We start from the raw sequence: 12,823 nt of genomic DNA on the forward strand, positions 1-12,823 counted from the left end.
ACAATAGTCAAGTAAATTGTATTTATAGAGCACATTTAAAAACAACCAGGGTTAACCAAAGTGCTGCACAGCATATAACAACACTGTTCAAAAAGGAGAATTTCAGAAAGAATATACACATTATAAAAGTCACATTTTTTGAGCAGCAGTGGGGCATTTGTTTGTTTAAAAGACCAGAGAGAATATATCATATGTGTCTTTAGTCTGGACTCCAGGGAATGTTTAGCGTTCCCACTGACATGGTCAGTTTGTGTGTGTGTGTGTGTGTGTGTGTGTGTGTGTGTGTGTGTGTGGTGTCCACTGTCCACCTGACATGATGCATTCTTCTGTTGTTTCAGGGGTTCGAGGTTGAAAGGGAAGTTCAAAGAGTCCTTCCTGCTCCCAGCTTTCTCTGTCAAGCCTGAGAAGAGCACAGAGCTGCCCCTTGCCAGGGAGAAACTCATCCCTCCCACACCCAGCATCTATGTAAGTCACTTCACCTCAACCCTCCCACACCCAGCATCTATGTAAGTCACATCACCTCACAACTCCATTCTGCTCCTGTCCACAATAGAAACGCTGGCCAGGTGCCAGAGACAGGACAAATTAAAGAATAAATAACCGTGGGCTCATCCATGTGCACATCGCGTGCACAATTACAAAAAAATAACATAAACTTTACGTCTTGGCACAGGGGGTTTTACTGCTTAAAACGTAACCAAACGTTCCTGGCACAGATTGGGTTAGTCATTTTCATACTATTTGATTTGGAAGATGCACACCAGCCCCATGACTTGAAAACGACCCAAATTATGCCACTATTATATGGGCACATTCTGCCCTCTTGTGGTGGTTTAGTGTAGTGGTCTTCAAAATCTGGTGCAAGTCAAGGCGCACCTTCATAGCGAAAATAGCCGATCTACAAGCTACAAAAAATTACATGAATATACATTTAAAAAACATGGTCAAATATCACCAAAATGTGGTTATAAAAACATGCTTTCTTCTGCAGTTGGAGAGCAAGAGAGACGCCTTCTCCCCCGTGCTGCTGCAGTTCTGCACCGACCCCAACAACGCTGTGACCGTCATCAGAGGCCTGGCCGGCTCGCTGAGACTCAGTACGTCTACCAACCATGCACTCAGAAACTGATTATTTACATAGAAGAAAGAGGAACTAACCAGGTGCTCAATGGAGGTAGCAGGATGTGATAATGATATCATCTGGGCACACAAGGTTAAAAAATGAGGAACGCCTTTATTAAATTAAAAGGCAATTCTTGCCCTGATGAAGACCTGTTAGGTCGAAACATGTTGGCAGTTGCCTTTTAATTTAATAAAGGCATTCCTCATTTTTTAACCTTGTGTGGCCGGGTCCTTCTCTTTTTATCATGATTATTTACATATTTTAACTATTTTCTTTTCTTTCTTTTTTTAGCCTTAATTTTTATCCCACGATTTTGCAACCCATTTTTTCGCCCAGTGTCAATTATCTAAGGTAATCCTGGGCGCTACACTTCCTCTGCCAACCTGGGGGGGGGGGGACAGTGGACTGACCTCATGCTTCCTTCCAAGCTGCTTCTTTTCACCTGACAGGGGGGGGAATTTCCCCGGGCCGGACATAGCGCGTGGAAGGAACACGTTATTCCGACCAGTTCCTTTCCCCTCCATCAGACCTCTGACGTCTCTTTTGGTCGTTGTGTGTGCACAGATCTGGGCCTGTTCTCCACCAAGTCCCTGGTGGACGCCAACGCAGAGCAGTCGGTGGAGGTCAGGACGCAGGTGCAGCAGCCGGCGGACGAGAACTGGGACCCCACGGGGACCAGTCAGGCCTGGCCGTGCGAGAGCAGCCGCTCCCACACCACCATCGCCAAGTACGCCCAGTACCAGGCCTCCAGCTTCCAGGAGAGCCTCCAGGTAAACCAGCCATGCACGCCCGCAATTTGACCCATTATGACCACATTGACTGGCACGATTGTTTCAGTCTCTGTCCATTCATGTGCCACGGGTAATTTTAAAGCGAGGTGCTTCCTTCAAGGGGCACAAATGACCCCAGGCCTTAACCAGAAGTTAGCTCACGGATAAGCAATCCTATCGCCGGAGGATCGCGGACCACCGAGGCATGATTTATTCTTGAACCACGACCAGGGACGCGACCGGAATCGGTCGTAAATAAAGCTTGTTTTTATCTGGGATTAAAAGGCTGTACTCCTTCAGCGCCACCTGGTGGTCACCAGTTTAGGCTCTGAGTGCCCATTATAAAGAAAGAAAGAATTTGTAATTCTATTATGCATGTAATGTGCATGTCATCACCTGTACACCAGATTAGAGGAATTTTCAAAATATGGATGAAAATAAAAATATATATATTTTTTAAGATTTTTTTAAAATCAAGACGTCTTAACGCCCGTGGCATCCATTACAAAGACGGCAATAAGACTGGATAACGTCCCTGGCACTTAAACAGTTTTTTTTTAAGATTTTCGCTATTGTTCAAGTCAACGAGGGGGAACCTTTTTACTGACGGACCAAGCATTTTTATCTCTGTTTATCTCCTAGATCAGTGGTTCCCAAAGTGGGGTCCGGGGACCCCCAGGGGTACCTGAGGGAGTTCCAGGGGGGACCCATCTATTTTGTTCATGTTCATAAAGTGCTAAAGTGTTTAAAGCAGTGGTTCCCAAACTTTTTCATGTCAAGGACCCCCAAATTGACACTACTTAGCCCGTGGACCCCCATTTGAAAAGATATGCCAGGGACCCCCATAAGAGAAGACGTACACATTTAGACGTCTACATTTAGACGTCTACATTTAGACGTCTGTATACATTTAGACCAGTGGTTCCCAAAGTGGGGTCCGGGGACCCCCAGGGGTACCTGAGGGAGTTCCAGGGGGGACCCATCTATTTTGTTCATGTTCATAAAGTGCTAAAGTGTTTAAAGCAGTGGTTCCCAAACTTACATTTAGACGTCTACATTTAGACGTCTACATTTAGACGTCTGTATACATTTAGACCAGTGGTTCCCAAAGTGATGTCCGGGGACCCCCAGGGGTACCTGAGGGAGTTCCAGGGGGGACCCATCTATTTTGTTCATGTTCATAAAGTGCTAAAGTGTTTAAAGCAGTGGTTCCCAAACTTACATTTAGACGTCTACATTTAGACGTCTACATTTAGACGTCTGTATACATTTAGACCAGTGGTTCCCAAAGTGATGTCCGGGGACCCCCAGGGGTACCTGAGGGAGTTCCAGGGGGGACCCATCTATTTTGTTAATGTTCATAAAGTGCTAAAGTGTTTAAAGCAGTGGTTCCCAAACTTACATTTAGACGTCTACATTTAGACGTATACATTTAGACGTCTACATTTAGACAGTGTCCCCCTGAGTGCCTTCCCAGTGCCTCCCCAGTGCCTCCCCAGTGTCTCCCCAGTGCCTCCCCAGTGCCTCCCCAGTGTGCCCCCCGAGTGCCTCCCCAGTGTGCCCCTGAGTGCCTCCCCAGTGTCTCCCCAGTGCCTCCTCAGTGCCTGCCCAGTGTCCCCCAGTGTCCCCCCCAGTGTCTCCAATAGCAATACAAGAGCAATAATACAAATTAATCTTAATGTATTAATCTTATTAATTAATGAATCAAATTAATTAATTAATTAATCAAAATTGCGGCTTGTGCCCAGCACCATGCCAAAGCTTTTTCCTGCAGGAAACACTGCTTGTGGTTGTAAATATATTGTTATCCGTGTTGCGAGGATGAGAGGGTACCTGGAAAAATATCTACCCCAAAAGGGGTACCTGGTCCAAAAAAGTTTGGGAACCCCTGTCCTAGATAGACACGGACAGTGATAGGCAGTAGTATAGCGCCATCTCAAACTGAATCAATAGAAAACATTAAAAGACAGAGATCTCCATGGACCTGAGGCCGATTCTACAAATGTCTTTCGTGAAAAACCTATGCTGATATAGCAGTGGTTCATGTCAAGGACCCCCAACATTATATGTATTTGCCGACCCCCCCCCCCCCCCCATCTCAAAATATTTTGTTCCAGGGACCCCAGAAGCAAAGATTTGAGATTAAATTGTTCGCTTTAAAAATACATATACATTCAAAGATTACACACATTTTCACAATATATTTTTTTAGCAGAGCTTGTATATTTTTACCACGTATGCCCTATACATGACCTCGTACAACACATCATTAGATTAGGTTCTCAGCGCATCATGTTGGGAGCTTGTTGTAGGTGTGCTATCTTTGCCATCGGGCCGGCGTGTGCGAGACCTTGGAGGAACAGTTTGATGTTCAGCAGCTGAGTAACGTGCCATGATGTGTGTGTGTGTGTGTGTGTGTGTGTGTGTGTGTGTGTGTGTGTGTGTTCAGGAGGATAAACCTAGTGACGATGAAGATGATGATGAAGAGGAGAAGGACAAGGACAAGAAAGCACCCAGCACTTCTGACAAGGACGGCCCCAAGGACAGCAGCAGGTAACAACAACACAGGGTTAAAACTGTGAGGGGGAAAAAAGTACTGCTTCCTCGAAACGACCTGTTTTATAATATGGATTTAACATTAATATGAAATAATATACGTGTTCCAAGCACTGCACTCTCTGAGTCTCTGACTTCCTTCCCTCTCTCAGTGGTGAACAGAAACAAGTGGGGAAGATCATTAAGTTTGGCACCAACATCGACCTGTCTGATCCCAAGAGGTAAGCCGTTACATAAAGAAATGATGTGTGAGACATAACTAATTCTGTCAGTACTTTACGCCTTATCCCTAAACTTATTTTTTTATTATTATTTTTTATTCCATTTGACTATTTTGAGAATTATTCAACTAGCCAATCTATATTGACAAGTTGTGAGCGCGTAGATAGATCGCCAATTTGAACTACCTGGTATTCAAAAATGTTTTTTTCTTTTTTCAAAATGGTAATAAAAAGAATCACACACGTGTGAAGTGAGCGGTGCCTTTTATCATGATGTGATGATGATGTACCTATGATGAGAACGTCCTCATACATCAGCCAGTCAAAGTAATCGATTCCGTGCTCAAACGGACACACACACACACACACAAAGCTGTGCATTGGAGCAGCTGCACCGCTAAAAAGGCAAATAAGTTTAGGGGTAATGGGTTAGGGGTAAGGCACTGATAAAACAGGGCCCATGAGGTGTGATCATGTACCCTTTACCCCTTTTAAAACAAATGTATTTAAAATAGATTTTAGTGCATAGAGATACATGCATGGTAAACATGACGTCACTGTAAAGAAAACATCAAAAGCCCATAGACTTGGCTACCACATGACTTCACATGTTGTTTTTTTGTCCACCAGGTGGAAGCCCCAGCTGCAGGAGCTGCAGAAGCTGCCTGCCTTCATGCGCGTTGCGTCCAGCGGCAACATGCTGAGCCACGTGGGACACACCATCCTGGGCATGAACACTGTCCAGCTGTACATGAAGGTGCCCGGGAGCCGCACTCCTGGTACGAACACTCACCTCTGATTGATTGATACATGACTTTTAACAAGTTTGTGAACAGTACGTTCACAAGTTATGCGGAAGAAGATAGAAAAGCCCCCAGGGGCATGTTTCCCACTGTGACGCCTTGTACTCAATTCATCAGTAATACATGCAATACGATACAATACATGTCTGTAAAAGATCCAGTTGCAGCAAAGGGTATATTTTACAGAAGACTTGTTTTCCATGGACAGAACACTGGTGCCGTTAGGACAGGACTCCCCCTTCCTTTGGTGGGTCGCCCAGGTGCGCCTCAGCCGTAACCTTTAACTTCACAAAAAAAATGCTTTAAGCTAACCTTAACGCTAAGCCTAACCTCACAAACGTCACGCTTACGGTAACCCTGCCCTCAAAGCCGCGTCGACCTGGGCGAAACACCGGGAACAGACGGGAGTCCGTAGTTCGGACGGTGACTCTGATCACGTCACGAGAAACTCACCTGAGCGTGTCACCATGGAAATGACCACAAAACGGGGCATTTCCTGTTTGCTGGGCTCTTAATGCATTCCACATGAGGTGGCAGCATAGTAGATAAATGTTCCCCTTGTTTGAGATGAGTTTTTTTTTGGGTGGGGGGGGGGGGGGGGGGGACGAGGTCAGATGAGATCAGCTCTGGTGTATGCCCACGGGCATCACTCACCCACAAGAGAAGTAGGAAAAATAGCCGACCTACAAGTCCTTGGAAGTCGTGGACGCTTCATGCTGTGAGCTAGCATCGCTCTGAAGTCGGCTATTTTCCATGTCATGAGGCTATAATTTCCACTTTTGCATTGACAAGCAATGGCAATAAATTGAGCCGGATGGTTCCATACTACCAGATAAATGCTGATGTTTTTTCGAAGTCTGATTTTTTAAGATGGCATTTTTTATTTCCAGGCTAGGAGTAGAAGGGCAGTTTGTTGGCCATATAGGGTTGCATAATATATTGAAAGTGTATCGTCGCATCGCAATATTAACATGCACAATAGAAATATCGCAAAGGCAATACACACAGGGGTGCACATAACGTTTTTGGGACAGTCCTCAGGGAAACACCTGGAGATGTTTCATGGTATGCTTTATGACCAAATAGGAGACTACAATGCATGCGTTTCAGTGCTGTATAGGAGGCTACAATGCATGCGTTACAGTGCTGGGATAGGAGGCTAGTAGGCTACAATGCATGCATTACAGTGCTGGGATAGGAGGCTAGTAGGCTACAATGCATGCGTTACAGTGCTGGGATAGGAGGCTAGTAGGCTACAATGCATGCATTACAGTGCTGGGATAGGAGGCTAGGAGGCTACAATGCATGCATTACAGTGCTGGGATAGGAGGCTAGGAGGCTACAATGCATGCATTACAGTGCTGGGATAGGAGGCTAGTATAGGCTACAATGCATGGGTTTCAGTGCTGGTATAGGAGGCTACAATACTACTGACTTATAGCACATTACATATTTAAGTGCAACCGAGCCATATTAATATTGTTTTACGCAATTTTTTAAGCAATTGATCTGTTAAGAGAACTACCTATGACGGCAAACGGCTTACTTTAATTGATCTAAAGCGGTGGTGGTTTCAAAATAATTGTAATTAATTGTCAACACTAGTTTTATTTTTTTTATAGTCTACTTACAGGAAGTTTACCATGTATGATACCAGAACTAGTAGCTGACACTATAAATAGTTGGTTGAGCACATCTTTTCATTCGATATGCCCCGCGACATTTATTTTGACTCGTGTGTGTAGGGAAGGCGCTCGTTCATTTTTATTGATAATGAGCACCTTATCGATAAGGCTTATCGAGCCGGGTTCTTATCGAGCCCCCTATCGAGCATTTTCTATTATTTTGTGGAAAGACGGGAGACAATAAATTCTGAACAGAACCAGTATCTTTTGCTTAAAAATACAGTACTTTTCTAACGAGACGGATCGCCTTCTTGATCGCCTTCTTGTCTTGATTGTTTAAACATGACGTCATGGGCCGCTATGCTCGGTAACAGGCTGCCGCATGATAAGCCCAAAGCTTATCGATACCGAGTACTCGATAAGCCTGTTATCAGATTTTTTCCGGGTATCGGTTATCGAGCTCCATCCCTACTCACTTACGCACCCCGTGCTATGTGCACCCCTGAATATACTGTACACACAAGTATACATATATAAGATTTGTATAAAGGATGTTTTTGTTATTGGAACAGAATGTTGTAATGGGAGCAGTGAGAAAACTGTATGGTTAAGGTGGTGGTGTATATAGTCATAGTCGATGGCAGCCAGGTGCAATGTTTTCAATAAAAACCATATCGTTGAATGGAAATATACAGTAATCCCTTTCTTTCTGCCCTTCTCCCTTTTTTTCAGTGTGCAAAAAACACTGAAACACTACAATAGGCTTTGTCTGGGTGCTATGTTAGCTGCAAACCTAACAAAGGCAGAAAGGCATTAGAACTTTACCAGTTATAATCTGTTAGCTGCAGCCCTAACTAAGGCAGAAAGACAGTAGAACTTTACGAGTTATAAGCCCCGTTCCTTCACACTTTACTAGATCTGCGGGCAACGTGGTGGCATGTTAGATTTCGGTGCATATCGTGTGTGAAAAACGTGCGCCGGATCTTGGCATGGGCAATCTTGTTTGGGCATTTGTTCCTGGTTAGGACCTTCAACGTTGTCTGCATTCTTGTCCAGCCACGCAAGTGTGAACGTCATACCGCCACGACAGTGCTTTTCAGTGAGTGCAACTGTTGTGTTCAATATTAGTTTTCTACATGAACCAGTGTTCTACAATGGACCCTTCGCTAAACCCCACCCCAAAGCGATTGTCCAATGTTAGCTTAGCAACCATTGCTAAACTGGCATAATGGGCTGTCAAGCTTCCGTCGCCTGTCATAGCTGTCAATGTTATTTTGCTTGGCACACACACGCACACACAATTTGCAACATAATAGCAAGAATAGGCATTATCACGATAAAGCGGTGGTGACTATGAACCAGCAACAGATTGCACTTATACACATGCATTTTCACCCCTTTGCCCAAGCTGAAACGTGCACTTATTAAACTGCCAGGCCGCATGGCTATGCTGTTGAACATAAAGGAACTTTGACAGGAAAAGACTCGCTCACCGTATAAACAAAGAAGTAAAACTCCTTAGACTTGATGCTGTTGAACACAATCACATACGCACTGCGGCTTGACGTCGGGATGGTTACGCGACTCACCCGCCTAGGTGATGGCAATACTATTAATCAATTGTAATTATACAACGGGTCGTTTGGAGGAAGCAATTTGATTGGTTGACTTTATAGCCATGCTTAAACGACAGTATAGGAACACCTAATCAGAAATCAGCTGTGCTGCTCTCTGAGAGCGCAGCCAAATGTGTTACTAGGCTAGCGAGTTTCTTGGAACATTTGTGGTCGTAGTGGCTACATCTGTCACTTTTAGCAAGTGTAATATTGCTTTATCGTAACAAAGGTGCAACTCATAAAACAAACAAATGTAGAAATCTGCAGTGATCTGATGCAGATTGTTGATGCCGATGGTCACTAATGGATTTATTATACCAGGGATATTCAATTGGCGGCCCGCGGGCCACATGTGGCCCGCGGAGCGCCTCCTTGTGGCCCCTGGAAGAATTTTGAAAAAAAAAAAAAAAAAAACTTTTTTTTTTTTTTTTTTTGAGAATAATAGGGCTAATAAAAGTTACAGGTATGGTGTGTGCGATATTAATTGTGAGATTACCATAATGACGGTAATCATTAAAGGACCACTTTTCAACCTATCTTCATATAATAGGTCCTCACTAATAATCATGATAAAATGACACATTTTTTTCTACTCGGTCTGTGTCACATAGGAGGGCTGTGGGCAGTTCAGAAACCCACCCAACAGTGACATCAATGGAGAATCCAAGCTAATAGAAACTGCAGGCTTTCTAGTCCTGAAAAGTTGCGAAAATGGAAGCCATCATTCTCACAATAATAAACCCTGTTAGGGTCCATTTGGTTCCATTTGTACACTCTCAGAGTTACAGACCCATAAGGGTCCATTTGGTTCCAAACCATTTCCCTGGGGACCCCCTGGAACTGCCTCAAGGACCCTGGGGGTCCCCGGACCCCGAACCCCACTTTGGAATCACTGCTCTATGTAATGTTTGTGTGTGTGTGTGTGTGTCCGTCCAGCTGATGGTCGTTAATGTCAAAGCAATGCTGTTTATGCACTGTCAAATAGGTCTAGGCCTACATCTATTCTAAGCTGGCATATACCTGTATAGGCATATTACCCTGCTCATTACTGTTCGGAAATATACATAAATCTTCGTGTTTGAGCACAAAAAGCATTTTGAGAACCCACAAATTTCCGCGCTTCGCGCGCACACTGTGCGGCCCCCCACACACAATCATTCTACAGTTGTGGCCCCCGGCCTAATCTAATTGAATACCCCTGTATTATACGCATGTTTAGAAACACATGTGTACCGTAGTTTAGGCTGTTAATATTTTGATATGCATATTCCATATGCGTTATGGAAGACGGTCAGTAACTTCTAAAGCCGAAGTTCCGAGTTCAACACACCAGAAATTCAGAATCACAGCTCTGCCTGTTTTGAATTCCGTAAAAGTATATGAATTCATTTGTTCGACTATTTATTAACTTCTAGTCTTACCTTGCTTGTGTGGTACATGAAAACTCCTCCGGACTGGTGATAAATTAGATTGACGTTAAAGTTGATTGAGATGTTTTCTCTTTCTAACATTTCCCCGTGTTTTTTTGTTTATTGAAATAATGTCATGCACATCTTTCCCCAGTGCATAGCCTACTGCATGCCTTGTTGACTAGATTTAGAAGAGATTTGGATTAAGCTCTTGCTCCTGAAATCATAGATTATTTAGATGGGAAAAATCTGTCATGTAACATGCAAGTCAATGAGTGAAGACCAAGGTCTGGCAGTATGGGTGTGGGGCTTAGCGACGGGTCTATTGAATACTCATTTCATGTAAAAACCTCAGCTACAATTTGGGTACAAGTATGCTGTGGTGGAGAGCGAAAGAGAGCAAGAGAGTGCAAGAGAGCGAGCGCGAGAGAGAGAGAGAGAGAGAGATGGTCGAGTGATCAGAGGTTTATATCAAGACCCAGACTGTGACTTTACTCGAGCATGGTTCAGAGAGAGAGAGGGAGAGAGAAAGAGCCTGTGACAGCAAGGCTTGCTGTACCCGTGGCGAAAATACTGTTCAATGACCAAAGAAATGCTTCCAAGCGATGTTGACATAACTAGAGAAAGGTGAAACTCGATAGGCTATATTTGTTGCATGGACCAACCACATCAAGTTAAAGTAGCTTCTCATCAAATGCCTAGTATCACGTGCGTACAGTCATCTCTCACGTGAGTATTACGTACCGCCAAGAATGAGAAGGGACCATGCCATCTACTGTACTGGTAAAGAGGGCATGTGCGAACGCCGTTAATGTATTTTTCCAACAATGTAACGGCATTCACGTCTACATCGCACTATTCAACAATGTTATCGCACATAATGAATTGCATGTTTTCCCAAACATTGTGCAGGCATTATATACTTTGTCCCCCAGTGCAAATAACTAAAAGCATTTCTCCCCCCACCAGGCCACCAGGAGAACAACAACTTCTGCTCGGTCAACATCAACATCGGCCCCGGAGACTGTGAGTGGTTCTCCGTGCACGAGAACTACTGGCACGATATCAGCAACTTCTGTGAGAAGTGAGTCACACGCCGTCGCTGGCGGGTGGAAATGTGAAATGTTGCAAATGGATCCATTTGGTCAAAAGCTCTCGTTAACACTTTTCATTGGTCCGACAGACCCAATCACATTCATTTTCTTAAATTTTGAAATCGCTACTTTTTTGTCGGTCCCGTTGGACCGGCAACAGTGTTTGTATGCAATCACACAGACTAAAATACTACGTTCACCCCATGAAGCAATGGCGGAAATTCCCCATATGTGTGTGTGTCTCAAAATAATTCCACTCCTATTTCCGCTCAGGCATGGGGTAGACTACCTGACGGGGTCCTGGTGGCCGGTTCTGGAGGACCTCTACAAGGCCAACATCCCGGTGTACCGCTTCATCCAGAGGCCCGGGGATCTGGTGTGGATCAACGCCGGGACGGTCCACTGGGTGCAGGCCGTGGGCTGGTGCAATAACATCGCCTGGAACGTTGGCCCTCTCAACGGTAAGCAGGACCCATAACGTTGGCCCTCTCAACGGTAAGCAGGACCCATGCGTCCCGTGTTGGCAGCAGTGTTGATTTTGTTGAATAAAAATACGACGTTCGTCGAGTACCTTTTTTCACTGACGGGGGGGCCGGCAATGGCTCAGGGGTAGACTCAGTAAAACACAAGCATTAAATGCCATTGACAATGAAAGGAAAATGTAGGTCATATGTAGACTAGAAGATCAGCGAACCAATCACAAATTCAGTTGTTCATGAGATGATGTATGATGATGTATAATAAGAGCGCCCCCTCACTTCACTGTGATTTTTTTTTTTAAATACAGATTTAGATTAGTGTCCCATTGGCTGTTTAGGGCTTTTTCTCCCATTGGCTAGAGAGGCTAGCCAATCATGACAATCTAGCCACTAAATTGCCAATGCTGCTGTGGCTGAGCCGCTGGCAAAAACTAAGCTACGATGAGTAAAACATAATAATATATTGACAGTCCCGCAGACATGGCAACACTGGATAGATCTGCTATTTGCACTATATTAGTGGTTAAATAATAATGTACTAGTTGAGTCAAAAGTACAATATTTCTCTTTGAAAATGTAGTAGAGTGAGTATCCAAAAATGCTATTACTCAAGTAAATGTACTTTGGAATCGTTACCATCCACCGCTGGCTATGTATCACTTGAACCATGGATTGACGCGTTGTGTCTGTGTCTCCGCAGCCTACCAGTACCAGCTGGCCCTGGAGAGGTTCGAATGGAACGAGAAGAAGAATGTCAAGTCCATCGTCCCCATGATCCACGTGTCCTGGAACGTGGCGCGCACCCTCAAGATCACAGACGAAGAAACCTACAAGATGATCAAGTGAGTAAACCAGCAGAGCAAATCCATGTCGTCATGCATGGATTGAAGTTCTCAGTCACCACGACTGATTTCAGTCATGTCCGTCACGTGTAATGCTTTATTGGGTCGTTTTTGTATTGAGTTGTGCTTGAAACTTTTTTAGTTTTAGTTTTAGTTTTTGTCTCTGATTAATGTATCTCAAATGCTATGCTGTGAGAAGGATGGGCACTTATAAGCTTTTAGCTCGGGCTGTTAATTAACTGTTAATAAATACTTCAATCAATCAATCAATCAAAAACGTAACTG

General features: G+C 44.2%; 2 protein-coding genes across 8 annotated transcripts in view; one reads left to right on the forward strand and one right to left on the reverse strand.

Annotated features, from left to right (window-relative positions):
• kdm6ba (lysine (K)-specific demethylase 6B, a) overlaps window positions 1-12,823 on the forward strand; it is a 36,015-nt gene that overhangs the window by 19,003 nt on the left and 4,189 nt on the right. For 6 of the 7 annotated variants that reach the window (XM_080792452.1, XM_080792455.1, XM_080792453.1 and 3 more), the window contains exons 13-21: window positions 339-465; window positions 992-1,097; window positions 1,688-1,893; window positions 4,343-4,446; window positions 4,602-4,670; window positions 5,301-5,449; window positions 11,093-11,207; window positions 11,491-11,678; window positions 12,397-12,538. In XM_080792452.1, coding sequence (XP_080648578.1) covers window positions 339-465; window positions 992-1,097; window positions 1,688-1,893; window positions 4,343-4,446; window positions 4,602-4,670; window positions 5,301-5,449; window positions 11,093-11,207; window positions 11,491-11,678; window positions 12,397-12,538 — 1,206 coding nt within the window. Of the gene's footprint in view, window positions 1-338; window positions 466-991; window positions 1,098-1,687; window positions 1,894-4,342; window positions 4,447-4,601; window positions 4,671-5,300; window positions 6,683-6,856; window positions 8,959-11,092; window positions 11,208-11,490; window positions 11,679-12,396; window positions 12,539-12,823 lie in introns of those variants that run through there. The other variant, XR_013966008.1, reaches the window with a different exon arrangement.
• The window catches only part of myoz2a (myozenin 2a), a 189,265-nt gene continuing 178,649 nt past the window's right edge, over window positions 2,208-12,823 (reverse strand). Inside the window, exon 7 of the transcript XR_013966012.1 lies at window positions 2,208-2,289. The gene's annotated coding sequence lies outside the window, so the exon portion shown is untranslated. The remainder of the gene's footprint in view (window positions 2,290-12,823) is intronic.

Source organism: Protomyctophum bolini (assembly GCF_963924005.1).
Source record: "Protomyctophum bolini genome assembly, chromosome: 20".
Taxonomy (NCBI): domain Eukaryota; kingdom Metazoa; phylum Chordata; class Actinopteri; order Myctophiformes; family Myctophidae; genus Protomyctophum; species Protomyctophum bolini.